The sequence below is a fragment of the Pseudopodoces humilis genome, chromosome 3 (genome assembly GCF_049639895.1).
Source record: "Pseudopodoces humilis isolate 2021_Gansu_Grassland_sample_001 chromosome 3, ASM4963989v1, whole genome shotgun sequence".
In the NCBI taxonomy this organism is placed as follows: domain Eukaryota; kingdom Metazoa; phylum Chordata; class Aves; order Passeriformes; family Paridae; genus Pseudopodoces; species Pseudopodoces humilis.
In genome coordinates, this window is record NC_142202.1 from 2,158,837 (window position 1) to 2,174,688 (window position 15,852).

The 15,852-nt window shown below is 41.1% G+C and overlaps 1 protein-coding gene across 6 annotated transcripts in view; it reads left to right on the forward strand.

Annotated features, from left to right (window-relative positions):
• The first annotated feature begins 240 nt into the window (after nucleotides 1-240).
• Nucleotides 241-15,852, forward strand: part of VRK2 (VRK serine/threonine kinase 2) — a 39,014-nt gene continuing 23,402 nt past the window's right edge. For 3 of the 6 annotated variants that reach the window (XM_014254597.2, XM_088052913.1, XM_088052914.1), the window contains exons 1-7: nucleotides 2,503-2,708; nucleotides 2,840-2,980; nucleotides 11,910-11,965; nucleotides 12,479-12,548; nucleotides 12,895-12,982; nucleotides 13,120-13,228; nucleotides 14,421-14,513. In XM_014254597.2, the coding sequence (XP_014110072.2) occupies nucleotides 2,845-2,980; nucleotides 11,910-11,965; nucleotides 12,479-12,548; nucleotides 12,895-12,982; nucleotides 13,120-13,228; nucleotides 14,421-14,513 (552 nt within the window). In that variant the 5' untranslated portion in view covers nucleotides 2,503-2,708; nucleotides 2,840-2,844. Of the gene's footprint in view, nucleotides 367-1,843; nucleotides 1,946-2,502; nucleotides 2,709-2,839; nucleotides 2,981-11,909; nucleotides 11,966-12,478; nucleotides 12,549-12,894; nucleotides 12,983-13,119; nucleotides 13,229-14,420; nucleotides 14,514-15,852 lie in introns of those variants that run through there. The other 3 variants (XM_088052910.1, XM_088052912.1, XM_088052911.1) reach the window with 3 other exon arrangements.

The window sequence follows — 15,852 nt, forward strand, 5'->3', positions numbered from 1 at the left end:
GTAGTAGCTATATCACCTTGAAGGGAAATTGCTTCCATCATAATTAGGCTTCCCTGAAAAAACCCAAACAACAAAACCACCCCCACAACTGTAGCTGGTATGGCCATTAATCCCCTTTATCACCTCCCCAAACTGCTAATTTGTAGTAACTGTGGGAGGACACTCGGCTTTATTGAACCTGCCTAAATGAAGATCAGTTTTCTGGGAGGGTTGCTAATTGGTTGATGATAAGCAGGGAAAAAGAAAAGAAGTCCCATCTCTTAAAAAAGAGGATTTCTTAGTCCCATCCACAAAACATGAGAATGTGCTACTAACAGGGCCAAAGGCTCTAGAATCAAGTTCTAATCTGCTTAGAGCTTTTCTGAGGTAAAGCCCTTGGTCTTTACTAATTTTTAAAAATATGTATGTGTTAATTTTGTGTTTTAAAGTGTCTGAAACCAAACCATAAAAATGTGCTGGTAGCACACACCTTTTCATGGGCCTACTAGTTATGGTTGTTTATTAATAAAAATCTGGTCTTAAAGTATAAAGTCGTTCTTCAGGAGTGGCCTGGTATGTGCAGGAACTTTTCTTTTTAATATTTGCTTTTTATATGAGTCATATGACATTCTTGAGTGGTTGTCTTTGAGGATTTTAACTTTTAATGACTGATAAAAGCTTGAAAATCTTCAACTTTGCATCTTTTCTCTCATTAAAAAAAAAAAAACCAAACAAAAAAACCCCACACCAAACCCCTCCCCCCAAAAAAAAACAAGCCTAGCAAACAAAGCAACCTAACAACTCCACAGTTATTTCCTCAGAAGTTGTAGGATAAATGCCTTAAACCCTCTTATACCACATTTTAACATTAAATTGCACAAGTTGTGATAGAGCTCTAAGTTATTAAGGATGGTTCACTATTCCTCAGAATTCCACAAATTATTCATACTTAACCTGTCTGTTTGGTTTTTTTTTTCCTCTACCTCATCTGATTTGTTTCACTTTCTTATTCTGGTGAAACTTTGTGGGCAGGGAAAGAGCTTGGAAGCAGGAAGCCCTTTGACAATACTTTCATTTCAGTTTAATTACGTGGATATCTCTTTGCAACAGCTGAGCAAAAAAATTTTCTCCTTAAACAGAGGCTTGTCCTCTGATTCCCAGGTAATTTTGAGGTAATTTTCTTCTGGAAAGATCCTTTACCCAGGTAACACATAACACTGACAACGGTGATGGTTTCTTTGATGCTGAACTGGGCATCTGTAGTTGCTTTTTTAAATAAACCAAACAACCCCAACACCACCCTCCTATGGTGTGTTTTGACAATGGTTGCAAAGGGGAAAAACTCTACAAAATGCTTTATCCAAATTTTGATTTTGCTCCCTTTATGGCTGAGCTTTCTGCTGGTGATTCTTCAGCTGGTCTTTATCAGTAACAATAAAACCACAGAGAGCCTGCCAAGACTGATGAAGCCAAAAGGATTGTTCCATAAAAGCTTAATTTACTCGCAGCAATACAGGCTTTGCAGTTGTAATCTGTGTTAACTACTTTTAGGTTTACTTGCAAATTATGTGGTTGCTGATGTTTTGAATTTTGACTGCTCTTTTAAAAAAAAGAAACAAGTCCTTTTTTTAAAAAAAACAAATAGACTTAAACTTTTAAGTTTTATACCCTCTTTTCTGGAAAAGGACTTGTCATGGTGTGGTAGTCTCCACTGAGGTCTGCCTAGGAGGCGTGTACCTGGGTGAACGGACCCTATTGACAAAGCAAAACTTGCGCAAAATGGTGGTTTGCGATCAAAGCTATGCCCTGGGATTTTGGGGAATTAAAACTCACCTCACACTGTCCTTTACTGCCAATTTACAAGGGGATTGGGCTGATCGACTCCTGGGTCAGCTGCATCTCTCCTCTGTCCCTGCCTAGAACCAGCCTGAGGCGGCCATTACCTCTTCCACTGTGCTGTTCTCGGGTGAGTTCCTGTGTTTCTGGGTGGAAATTGTTACCCTTGACCTCTGCCAGGAAGATCCTGAGGGAAAACCGAACTGGCCTGAGTGAGGCCTGGTACTGTGACAGTTCTGTGATTTCGCTGAACCTCCTGAAAGCTGCACCCCAAATCCTTTCAGCTGAGATCTTATTTTTTACCTCAGGCAGGAGACTGCCTGATCTCTGACTTCTCTATGCACGAAATAATTTTTAAAAGTTCCTCCCTCGCGAAGCGCAGCCTCAGAAGCCGGAGAGCGGGAACACCCGGGGCTGAGGCACCTTCGCGGACCCCATCTCCCTCTGCTCCTCCGTCCCTCATAATCTCCCTGCTCCATCTCCCTCCTCTTCCATTCCCCGTAATCTCCCTACTCCGCCGACCCCCATCTCCCTGTCCCCGGAGCGAGGAGCCGCAGCAGCCGGGACACTGCGACTTTTCGGCCGCCCGCTCCCCGCTCAGGGCCCCTGAGGGGAGGTGGCGGCGCCTCAGGGCGGGGCTGAGGGGAGGCGGGAAATGGCTCGCGCCCCGCCCCGCCGCGCGGGGGGCCGTGAGGAGGCGGCTGAGGGGGTCCCGGCCTGGGCTGTCCCGGCCCTGCCCCGATCCCGCCCCGATCCCCGCCCCGGGTTTCTCGGCGGGAAGACGGAGTCCCGCTACCCGTTCCTCCTCCTCCTCCTCCTGCTGCTGCTGCGGAAGTGCCCGGCTTGGAAGTTTGCGGCCGGCGGCGGGGGGAGGCCGAGAGGGCTCTGTGGAGGTGGGTGAAGGGGAGCGGGTTGAGGGGCATCTCCCCGTCCCTGCTCCGTGCTGGTGGGCAAAGTACACCGAGGGATATTGTACCTTCTGGCAGCAAATTTTCAACAAACTTTCGTTTTCCCATACCTCAAGGTACGATGCCGCCCAAAGGTCCCGCCAGAGGCAAGCTGCCAGTCCCGCTCCCTAAAGACATGATCCTGAAAGACACCGAAGGGAAACCCTGGAGGCTGGGCAGTCAGATCGGCCAGGGAGGATTTGGCCTGATCTATTTAGGTAAAATACTGCTGATAGTTAAGACGGTGACTTGCAAATTTCTTTGTAACTTCCTTAACTGGAAAAGGCAGTAACTTAAAAAAAGTCTGTTTTACATGCTGTTAGTGATCCTTGTTCGAGTGTGGTTTTCTGAGCTGTTGTTCCTGTCCCTTCCCGCTCATGATGCAGCATGTTCTCCATGGCCTGTCCAGCTCATTTTGCTGGATGGTAATGTGCTTTTCTGTGGATCTTGAGTGGGGCAACCAAGGTGCCACTGTGTCAAACACCACCAAAGAGCGCTGCTAGGTGATGCTTTTCAAAGTAAAAGTGCTTTTCTTAGCCAGGGTTTTGGCCTTATGCCAGCCTCGTGCTCTGTAGCCCTCTTTCGGTTTCTGGTTATTGGAAGTGTTATTTTCTGGCCAAGAGTAAACTAGTTTTCATCCAGGAAATGAAGCAGTAACAGTACTTAGCTGGGTGCTGCCTCTGAATTCCCATATTTTCAGCAGAGGTGGAAATGGTGTTCTGCATTTGCTGTGGCCTAGATAAGTTTCCGTGTTTCCTTCAGAAGAAGCCATTGCATTTCAGTCAGTTTGTGCTCTGTGAAGAGTGAATACTTCTGAAAGGCAGCTTGTAAAGCATTCTGGGTCGCTGCAGAGGGTGTAATATATGTTACTGTTGCTGGTCTCTGGGAAAGAGCAGATCCTGTGTTCAAGGCAGTATTACAAGATTGGGTGGTTTGGTTTTTGGTTTTTTTTTTCTTGGCAGCATATAGAAACTATGTCTGTTTGGAACTAAGTTGAGCTTGTTTGGAGCAGTGAAGAATCACCTAGAAGCAGTTTACTGCCTTGTCCCTGAAGCCTAACATGATCTTTTTAAGTTACAGTGATATTAATTCTATTTGGAATATAGGCATCAACTCCATAGGAATAAAGCATAAAAATTAATTAATAATTAGTTAATCAGTTAATTACTTAGTTAAATTAGTTAATTAATTACTAAGTACATAGTTAAGCTTAACTTAATAAGCAAGTCACTCCTATAGACAAACCAGCTTCCCTTTATGCAGAAAATAGCTATACATACAGCAGCAGCACATCCAAGAGATTCCTGTAGTGAGGTTTCTGCTTTGGATTCCTCTGGAATTTCTGTAGTTCACACTATTCCTCACTGCTCTGCAGACAGAACCAGTGGGAACGACAGTGGTTTCAGCTAACGGAGGAGATACAGAAGCATCAGAGGGTAGGGCACTTGTTAGAGTATTTATTTTTCCTTTTGGTATATCCTATTACCTTGTTAAAACCTTTGAAGCATTAGTTGGTTACATCTGAGAGATGCAGTGTGTTGGGCACATGAGAGGTGTTACCACGAGGAAACAGACCTTAGCGTGAGCTAAGAAGTGAAGGTGTCTCTTGAGTGCTGCCACTCCAAGACAGAGGAAGGAAGATGGGAACCTGCAGAAGTCTCCCACAGACAGAAAGGTGTGAGGGAGCTGGGGATGCAGTGCAGAAAGCAGGTTTGTAGTGGGTGTAGCTCTCTATGTGTAACACATTAGTGTTGTGTTCCTGAGTCACTCAGAGCATAGCTCTGTCATTTCCTGAGCAGCCAAATCTCACTGGACTTTGAGGGTGGCTTAGCACATGGGATTCAGACAATTCTGTGCAGATTTGAGTTTTCTTCCTGATCACAGAGCCCACCAAGGTGATTTCTTCCATTGAGATGTTTGTTGCAGTTTGGCTCCCACTGAACTGAGGTGGAGAGCAGTCAGTGGATTAAAATGAGAATACAATCAGGGACTCTTGGTATTACTAGTCTGTGTTTTTTTGTAAGTGACAGCATGGCTGAGGAAATGCAGCTGCCACTTTTGTAATGGTATTTGTGTTCATTTAATCCCTTCTTTCAGGAGGAGCAGTGAGTGCTACCTGCAGCACTGAACTGAAGGCTCAGTTCCCTTTGTAGCTCATCAATTAAAGAGAAAATGGACATTTATCCTTAAGTATTGACACTGAAGCTTCTTTTTTTTTTTTGTCCATCTCTTGATCTCTGATGAATTTATATTAAAGTATACCATTCAGCAGCTTTTTGGGGCCTTGATGCTACAAAATTCAGATGTCTTTGAGACCCCAGGGGCGTGAAGTAGGTAACAATTTTTGTGATTAAGATACAGATGCTTGGAGACACCCCCTTTTCTCTGTGCTGTTCAGACCTGTTTTTAGAACATCTAGAGCAAGGTGTGAGAGGACCACTAAGTTTCAGAGAGCAGCTCACCCTGAAAGAGCTCTACAGAGGTGGGAGACAGGAGGTTCGATTGCCTGCCAGGTATGAAGAGCACAGCCCTTTTATGAAAGTAAAGGTTAACTTTGCCAGCTATAGCTTTTAATAAGTATTTTTACAGTAGCAGTGTAAAGATTTTGATGTGGTTGTTACAGCTTAATTTCCCATTAAGGGTATTCCATACTCCATTAATCTGTAACAACGTTCTTGAGAAATTTTATGGTATCTCTGCAAAAACTATTTACTAGGGGTGCATTTTGTGGAATAAGGTTCTGTTCACTAAATCAAAGCTGCTGAAGGCCATTTACTGATCCTGAGTCTTAGGATGCAAATGTAGGGCTTCAGAACTTCTAACTGTGTGCATGAAAGTTTCCACAATCTTCACGTTAGGCCCTGCCTCACCAATGCTTTCCCTGGTTTTCTGATCATTCTGTCTCTTTCCAATCTATTCCAAATTTTTGTGTTGCTGGTGCTGATTTGCTTTCAGGCACTTCAGGTAGAACTGTTATCCCTTTGATAAGGGGAGCAGAATGAAGAGCACCTGCAGAAGGCTGTGACATTGGTGGTGTCACAACTGGTTTGGAGCCCTGTGGAGAAGAGTGGAAAATTAACCAAGAGCTGAGGAGCCTTACATTCTCTCGTTTATCTCTCTGATCACAGCCAGTAATTAATACCAATCTTTATATAAATCATTCTCTAGTCCTGCTGCAAGCACTCTATTAATGCACAATTTGGAATGAAAATTTAAATGCAGAAAGGTCACACAATATTTTGTTAAGGTTCTTCTGTCACAGTGAAACCTGCTGCATGCAGCACTATCTACTTGCAGGCTTCTTTCTCATGAAAAAGGGATGGTTCTGAAAAATACCAATATTTTTTTAAATTTATGTACAAATGTTTGTTAGATGGTGTCTTTTATGATAGAACTTACTACATTGTAAATGTGTTTTAATTTGATGAAGCTCAGGAAAATAAGTATTGATAAAGTCATCATTGAATTGTACCCTGCTTGGAGATCAGTATAGCCAGAGCACTGTCATTTCCTTGTGAGTTTTCTTCCCTCATGTTTTCAAGGAAGAGTGAAAGAATTTCTCCCTGAGCAGTAAACAGTGATTAAATAGGTGAATATTGTCTTTTAATATTAGGAGTACACTGAGCCCTGCTACTGGTGGAGGTAAGGAGGAGGTCTGGTGTGGCCTGTTCTTTTAAGCTTGGGTCATAGTGCAATCTAACTGCTGGTATTCTGGGAATCAGGCTGAGGTGTGAAAGAGATTTTGTTTCTGTTTCAGATTAATTTCCATGGATAATTTGTATAGTTATGAGCAGGGGTGTACCTGTCAAGGAAGAGAAACATTGATGGAAGCACACTTGGTCCTATTGTTCATTCCTTGGTTTGCTTGGGAAGCTGCTTTAGCAATTGCTTCTGGAGAAACAAGGTTCTTCAGCAGTTGCCTAAATTAAAATAATGCAGCAAATGAATTAAAAATGCAGTAAAATGATACCAAAAGATAAATTCAGCCTGATTTTTATTAGCTCAATGGAAAGAAGAATCTTCATAGCAAAGCTCTGTAATTAAAAGCACTAGCAGGTAACTCAGGTTAGGGATGGATTTTTCTCAACTTCAAGATGTTGAAATGCGTTGTACCTGCAGATGTGAACCTTAGTGTGAAAATAAATTTGTTAGTAGACAAACACCATTTCAGGAAGGGTCAATGTACAAATAGAAATACTGCAAGCATCCTGTTTGTAGGCAAACTAAATCATAAACTTAGCCTGATTTTGCTATTCAGAGGTTACTTAGGGCTGACTACATGTTACAGGACCTGCACTATCTGTCAAAGAGAAAATACTCCTTGCCTTTACTAGTTTTTGCTGATGAGTGCTTTCTCTGGAATCTTCACCCTTCTTCTTTTCTTTTTCTTTTTTGGTGCTCTGTAAGCTGAAAGTCTTAACTTGAAAAGTGTAATTAATTTTTGCACAGTAGTCTAAAGCCTGAAAAAAGAGATCATTGCTGTTACACTGTAGTGTTCTGCTGCATCGTGTGTTGGGAATTCTTTTTCCATATGCTGAGTAATGCTGGGAGGTCAGGAGAGCAGTTTTGATTGATTGAGTTTATTTATTATTTACTTTCAATGTGGGATGTAGGAGGAGCTTTGGAGGACAGCAAAGGTACCTGTTGCCTCACCGAGGACACTCCTTCAGTTGTCTTTGGCACCTGTACCCTACTGAAACTGGCATTGTATCTTCTGAGTGGGCACCATGTCAGACCAGCAGATGGGCTGCAGCAGAATCTTGCCAGAAAACAGTTTGTGCATCAAGTTTTAAATATTAGAGGCCTGGGCTCCCATCTGAGAGTGCTGTAAGAGCAGGCCATGCAAAGCTTTTCTGCCTGGGGTTAAAGGATGTGTCATCCCTATTCCAGCTTGGAGTAATTAACTTTGAAAGTCAAACAATTGGCTTCCATTGCTGTGGAATACAGAAACTCTGGTGAGTCAAGATTAAGGTTTCACAGAAGCACAAGTAAGAAATGTAGTGAAATTTCGTACCACTACTGAGTGCTCTTAACTTGGAGGCTTTTGGAATTACTGCAGAGCAGTTGAGCAGTTGAACACTATTTTTTCCCAAAATCAGTTTAGTTTAGTCTTGTGAAAGATAGGTTTTATGGAGGGTTATGTATCTGTAATCTGTATAAAACCCCTCTACATCCTTAAAGCAACCTGGAATAAGAATCCAGAATAAAACCTGGTCAGAAATGCTGCTCAGCAGAGTCGGTCCAGGAAATGATGCTGGATCTATAAAGTAACAGAGAAGTAGATCTTCCTTAGGCTGCATTAAAAGTGGAATGTAACCACCCTTCTAACACTGTCTCAGTTCTTGTCAGCAATGTCAGGGATAGGGAGGCAATGTGCTTTGTTTGCCTTTAAACATTTGCCTTAGCACCTCCCCTATGTAGGAAATAATTGTAGTTATGTTTAATAGCAAATCTTGCTTTTTATTTGCTTATGTATGTTTTGTTTTTAGTAATTCTATTGCTGCAACTTGGATCCTTTTTTTAATCATTATATGCTCTGAGCAACACTCCTTCCCTGCTTTTACCTGTTGAATTTAGCAGCTCTTGGCTTGACTTAAACATGGTCAGAACTTCTCCAGCTTTTTTATAGGTAATCTTTAACTTCAAACATATGATATGTTTGAGATTAGTTTTGATTTCTGCAAAACTTAAGCTGATACATCACTCCTCAGGATTAGCTAATGAATGGAACAAAGCAAAAATAAAATAGTAGCAACTAAAGAACTTCTGAAAATACTTTTATTCATATTTTCCAAACAAATATATCCTCAAAATATCCAGCAATGGTAGAGACACCAGCTGTGGGCAGGAGCGGGATTGTTTTCCCAAACTGCCAAATCAGTGCTGTTTTCTTTTCCACTGTGTAAACTTTGTCAACAAAAGTGGTTCTGTGAGAGCCATTGAAAATATTTCACCATATTCCAAATGTGGCTGCCACAAATTAACTGCTAAAACTACAACAAGCACGTTTGAACTGGCAAAGGGAACTGGCACGTTCCTCTGTCAGGCTGCAATTGTGCTGTGTGGTTGTAGGAAACGGCAGTTCAGCCACAAACACCCTTTTGTTACCATAGCTTGTTAACATTTAGAGAGTGCCATTAATTAAGGATGTGGCTCTCAGCAACAAAAAGGATGAAATTCATGGTTGAAGCGGATGATAATGCCATAACTGCTGTGCTGGGTGAAACCTGGGAATCCTGGACATGGGTTAATTCCAGGTGAGATTTTTTTGTGCAGGCACAGCAGAGGGAATTACTGCTAGGATGTGACTCTTGCTGCACTGCTTTGTTTCAGAGGGCATTTTAAAGCTGTGTGCTCCTCACTGGCGTGGTAGCTGTGACTGGGGGAGGAAGGGAAAGCAGAGCTGTGCCCTTTGCCCTCTGCAAATGTTTTGTGAGACTTCTCTTGGCATGGGGGGGGAAACAGCCACAGCCTCCTTCACAGCTACATCCTGCGCCAGTGCTCCCAGCTATGCAGACAATGGTTTGGGTTGTGTGCCTGCATCAACAACCCCCTCCCCAAATGTCAGGGGTTGTGTATCTCTAGTTGATAAAAGCAGCATAAGCTGTGAACTTGTACACTTGTTATGCTATTTTAAGGATTTTTTTTGCAAACATAATCTCACCATATAGTGCTCCTGGTACCCTCTGTGAGTACTTATCTGCCATCAGAGACCTCCTGCCTATCAGCACTGCTCTCCTGCAGAGTCTCTGCTCACTGTCCTGCAGTCTAACATTTAACTGATTGTAATATTATAAATAGCCATGTGCTACCACACAGAACGAGGCTAGCACATGGCTAATTACGAGTATACAGTAATTAACTATGAGCTAAACTCGCAGGAGAGTATGTGGTGGTGGTCTATGAGGTATGTAATCAGACTGTTTGTTAAACCTTGGGAGCCTTTCCAGTCTGTTAAGTAACTATACATAGTAATGAGACAATTTTTTAAAAAACCATTCATGTTTATTTATGGACAAAAAAATAGTCTGTCTATTTTCTGAGCTGTGACTGGAGTTTTGCTGGTTGAGATCTGAATGGGTAATTAAAGTGATGTAACAAAAGTACACGTACAACTTTTGCTTATCTGTATGGAAGAGACTGATTGTCCCAGCATTATCTGTGTGAGAAATTTAGTGCTATTCACAGGGACTGTTGTGCCTTGTCCCATGTGTGTGCAGTAAAAATAACACCTTTTCTCCTTTTGGATACTTGAATGTAACTCATTTTGTGGGGCACCTGTTTCAGTATCTTGTTGAGCTTTGACTTTTCTCCCTTTTCACTTTGTAACCATTGCTGGTTATGTTTGGGATTGTTTTCCTTCAGGAGCTGCTTTCAGTGTGACTCCAAAAGCATCCAAGCCAGCACAGTGTAAGAACCATGGGGGTGAAGCCCTTTTGCTGGGCTACCTCCTGTTAATTGCTCTTCTTCATTACCCTGACAGCTGTTACTCTGTTCCAGATTACCATGAATGAGGCCTCTCTTTATAAAATGTCAAGAAGTCTGCAGGGAAGTTAGATCAGCCTCTTTCAAACACATTCAAATTTGATACTTCCCTGCACCTATCAAACCTCTGTTAAGTAACTTGGTATTGAATTACATTTTCTTATCCAGAGGTTCTTTTCTGATCTGTGCCAGTGAAGGGAGCACATTAAATTCTGTTTGGATAATGTAATGTTGTTGAATGCAGTGAAAACATGTGGGATGTGCTCCTTTTACTAATGTCTTCTATTAACACATATTCTATATGTGGCCCATAAAAATAAAAGACATAAATGCCTGTGCCTTCATTCCCCCTTCAGTACCATAATATGGTAAGAACAAAATGTACCAGAATTTCCCTTCTAGTAGATTTAATGTGTGTTCTGAATGTGGCTGTTACTTGTGTGAATCTATGGATAGTTCACACCTTCCAGAGCCACAGTTTTAATATTTTGATTTTATTTTAGTGTGTTATTAGCACAGCAGCATTCACATGGGCAAGTGCCAGTGGGGAGCCTGTGAGTGTTTGGGGTGTGTACACTGCCAGATTCAACACAGATGCTGAATAGAGTTGAAGGAAGATGGCAGCTTGAGGACTCTGTTCATTGTAGAAGTATTTTTATGCCCTGACCATCAAAAAAAGTAAGCTTGGATGGTTTGATTAGATCCAAGTTTACTTGATTTTTATTATGCGGATAAAAGGGGTCTATTTTTGTGTGTGCTCATGGTTGAAGTGTTTCACACCTGGACTGTTGTTGGTATTTGATCATTATCAGAAGTTTGAAAGGGACATTTATTTCTTAGGAACTGTATTCTTTTTACCTTTTTTCAGTGATGATTCTAAAAGATGATTTAGTCTCATTAAATTTTAATCCCAGTGTAGCTCCATGTAGCTTCAGTAGTATCAGAGAGAGCTGATAGTTCTCTCAGGGTCAGAAGAAAATAGGATTGCATTGTCTGTGCACAGAGGTTCTGTCTCCTGGGCTGTAATTGGCACATGTGGTCAATTATTGTTTTGAAATCTCTACTTGCACTGAGAGGCACAATCCCTCAGCTCCCCTTTAGGCAGGTGGTGGCTGTGCTATGCCTAACTTAGGCCAGTGTCTAAATAATGCCAGAATAGAAATCAAGGTTCTAGGGCCAAATTAATTTGTGATAGAGGAAAGCAGACAATCCTGTCTAGAGGCATAATGTAGGTCAGAACTTTTAAGTGGTGTCTTTGTCACGACAGTAGATTGACAGCAACCAAATACAGTGGTTTTCCAATTGGCTGGAATGACTTAAACAGCCTCTGTCCTAATGGAATAGCTCATTGTGGTGCAAAGTGCACTGAGGACACTCTGCTTACTCCTTAATTAATATCCAGGGGAGACTTCTGAAAACATGGCTTAAAACTGCTTCTCTACTTGTTGATTAAAACTTCTCTTGTGTGTGTTGGTTTTGTTTTATATTTCCTTGAACTTGGCAAAGCTCTGACCTTTAAAAGCAGGAATTCAGACTATCTTTTGGTGTGTATTCTTGGTTGCCTGACTCAGTGTTAGCAGAGTCTTTGTAAATGGAAAAAATGTATTTGCAATTACATTTTGTTGCATACAGCTTGATCTCCATCTCTTTGTTCCTTTGCAGCATCCCCTCAAACTCAGGTTCCTGTAGAAGACGATGCAGTGCATGTCATTAAAGTGGTAATGTGTAGATCTCATTTCTAAGTTGTTCACTTGCATACAGTTCTTTCTCTTAATTTTTTATCCTTATTTTCAGCTCTGGGGCTCTATTGCATGCTTGTGGCTTCTGGTGCTTTGGGTTTTTTGTATCCTTTCCCTGCTTGGGGATATATTTGGCATTTCCATGACGCACAATTTTTCCTTGACTTGATTTTTTTCCTTGATTACAGCCCCTCAACAGTTTAGTAAAGAAAATTAGGCTATGACCTCAAACACACCAGATCCCCAATATTTCTGAAAATAGTGTCTTAAGCAGTATCTGAAAGAATCTGTGTTGATGAAAATGTGTTGCCAAACAACTTTTCTTTTTGGCTACTTAATAAAATTAAATGTCAGGTCATATGGGAGATGGCAGAAAAAAGGGGTTTAATTCTCCTGGTATTTTTTATATGCTTTTCTTAAGAAACTGTTGTCTTTCTAATGCCTTTTATGTATATAAAATAAATTATACCAAGTCTATTTGTTTCTCAACAGGAATATCTTGAAAATGGCCCCTTGTTTTCTGAGCTGAAGTTTTACCAGAGGGCTGCAAAACAAGAGCACAGTAAGTAATGTCTCAGCTCTGACTCAGGTAAATGTAAGGACAAGTTTGGGTTTAACTACCTCTGCTAAGACCTGGTGCTTTAGAGCTTGAAAGCCAGCTGATTTTATATACCTTGAACCAGTGGCAGTTGGTAATTGCTGTAGGTTTTGTTACTTGGGTGTTGTCCTTGTCCTTTCTGGTCAGAGGGGAGACCAGAATCCAGCCAGCCAGAACAGGGCCATGTTTATTATGGGAACACCAAGGAATGGACTCCAGAGACAGGCCAGCCCTAGGACAGAGAAAACACCCCAAACCTGGAGTTCTCAGCTGCCTTTAACCCAATGTTATGTTCTTATTATTATTACAGTAAGAAAATGGATGAATCTCAAAAAAATAAGATGTTTAGGAATTCCAGTGTTTTGGGGATCAGGCCTGGCTGAGTACAAGGGAAAAAGGTAATGACATAAATGGTAAATAAATCTCAATTTGACTGACAACCCATTTTCAAATATGGAGATTTAATCCTTTCAATCTGACACAAACTTGCAGCCATGTCTTAAAGGATTCCTCCCTTTTCCATATTTCCTGATAGCTACAGGTTCATGGTCATGGAGAGACTGGGACAAGACCTTCAAAGAATCTTTGAAGATTGTGGAAGCAGGTTTAAGAAGGAGATTGTTCTGCAACTTGGGGCACGACTGGTATGCACAGAGAGACAGGAAATTGCTGTGTCTCAAATTTGCTGAGTTCAGCTAGAGAATTACCTTGCTAATACAGTTCCTTTAGGTGGCTGCTGAGTTTAGAATTAAATGTGTAAATGTTATGTATTTTCTTACTTCTCTGGGTTATTTTAGGAAAAAAAAAAAGGTATTCGGTAGAAAATCAAGACTCCCCTACAGACTGAGATTTGGTCAAACCAATTTTTTTTTCTAATAGGTTAAAACACAGACCATCCACTTCAACTTGTGTGTCTAGACTGAGATGTGTAAGCCTATTCTCATGTTTCAACATGTATTGATTTTTTTTTCAGTGTCTGAAGGGTATTGTATTAGACATCCATATTTGTCAAAGTTCACAATTGCATGCCTGAATGCCAAATTTTCAGTGTGTTTGCTGAACACGCTGATCACACAGGCCAGGGTTTGGCCAGTCTGCAGATACTCGTTTTGCTTCCAAATGGCTGTAGACTCACACATTCCAACAGAAAGTTACATGTGTGCTCCTTTGTAACATGATTTGTGTTGTGAAACACTGTGAAATGTTGCTATTGCTGAGCAGAGATGAATGGAAAATGGAGCAGGGTCATTGGTCTGAAGTCAGAGAAGAGGAACTCTTAGACTGGATGCCTCCGAAGCATCCTTTTAACCTAAATGATAATATTGTTTTAAAAACTGAAGGGATTTCACAGTCACATAACTGATAAACTTGTAACGCTCTTTGTGCTCTCCAAAAGTCAGGATTGGGTTGTCCTTTGTATGAGCTGCCAAGCACAAATGTGTTTTTTGATAATAATTAGAGCTATTGTGCCTCAGTAAGGAGCTGAAGGTGTTGATGCAGTGGGCTGGGACATGAAATGCTGGTCTGGATCAAATATATGCCAGACTTTTAGAACTGATGGAGAACTTTCTAACGGCTTGGTGTTCTCAGCATCTCCTCTGGTGTTTCAGTACTGGTTTCATTCTTGCTGTGGGATTTAGAAGCTGTTACACAGGGATATCTCAGGCAAAGTATGGCTTGTTTATGCTTTGCCATCATTAGTCCAAGCCAAATTTGTCAGTTCAGTCTGTAAAGCCCTTGGTTCCCCTGGCTAAGTGAGAAATATTTGCTGGCAGGGTTAGGGGTAGAGTGGAGAAGATGATGATGTTCTCTCCTCTGTTCTAAACTCTTTCCTAGTTGGATACTTTGGAATACATACATGAAAATGAGTATGTACATGGGGACATTAAAGCAGCAAATCTTCTTCTGGGCTACAGCAATCCACACGAGGTGAGCGTGTTTACTTATCTACACTTTTACTCTGCTGTTTATAACCATTGGAAAGTTTTAAGTTTTGCAAATGTTTTCTTCCACAAGTCACATATTAAAAGGAGTTTATGCATGAACATTCACATCCCCTCACAACAGATCTGAGAGTGGCTCTGTGGAGCTTGGGGACTGAGAAAGAAGCAGGACAAATCTGTGCTTGGTTCCCTCTGTGTTCTGCTGACTGGGATTCTGCTATAGATGGGTAAACTAATGAAGAGGATAAATGAAAGGATAAACTAATTGCTGCTCTAGGTTATACCAATTAAAGGGTATTAGTAGAGATTAAAGATGTAGCCCATTGTACTTTAATGCTTGGAAGTTCTAGATTTCTAATATTGCCATGAATTGTTTCCATGCCCTAACTCTCCTGTCCTGCTTGTTGTAGTGGATAGAACAGGTAAGTAGGATTAAAATTGCTATTCTCCAATACTCTAAAGCCAGCCTTGAAATGGAAGTCTTTGGGTGAAATGTTTTAAAAAAATACCCTGTGGTCCTGTCATATTCCACGTGCTCTGATGTATTTTTTTTTTTCTTCAGGTAATAAAATCTAAGTATGCTTTTTTAATTGGAAAAAAATCATTTAGGAAAAAAGGACATCTCCAACTTCACTTAAATATAATTAGCTGTAAGCAATACTTCTTTTAATTTTGGTTTCTCTGCTGCTGTGATAAAGAAACAGATCTTACAAAGCAGCTCCCTGCCATTGGAGGTGAAACATTCAAGTATATCTGCTCTTTTTAAAAGCATCAAGTTAAATAGCTGAGTCAAATTTAACTTGTCAGCTTTCTGAAAGATATCATTTGAAAAGCAGCATGGCTGTTTCAGACAACCCTGGGTTTATACAGGGGGAGCAGCCAGTGCATAATCACAATTTATGGTGTTCTGCTGAATCCAGAGGAGGAGGCTCTTTAGAGCCAAAATGATCTGCAACCATTAGCATAACTCAAATGACTTTTCTTTTGTCTTGGCTATTGTGTGCATATTTTTTATGACAGTAAGAAATGCTGCTGTTTTTCACATGCAATCACTTTGGAAGTGTCCACTTAGGGTAATCATAAAATGTTAAGGCTTGGAGCTGACTTGGAATTGGGCAAGTTGCTGGGTGATTTTCTGATTTGTTTCATGTGTTATTTGTATGAAGATTGTGCTGTACTTGTAATTTGCTTTAATGATAGTAAATTTGTTGACAGGTTAAAAATAAGGTACTTGTGAGTTACTGGACAGAGGTTTTATTTTCTAGGGTTTATTAAATAAAAGAAATCAGTAGATGCTCCAGTTTGAGTAGCTCCTAACTCAACAT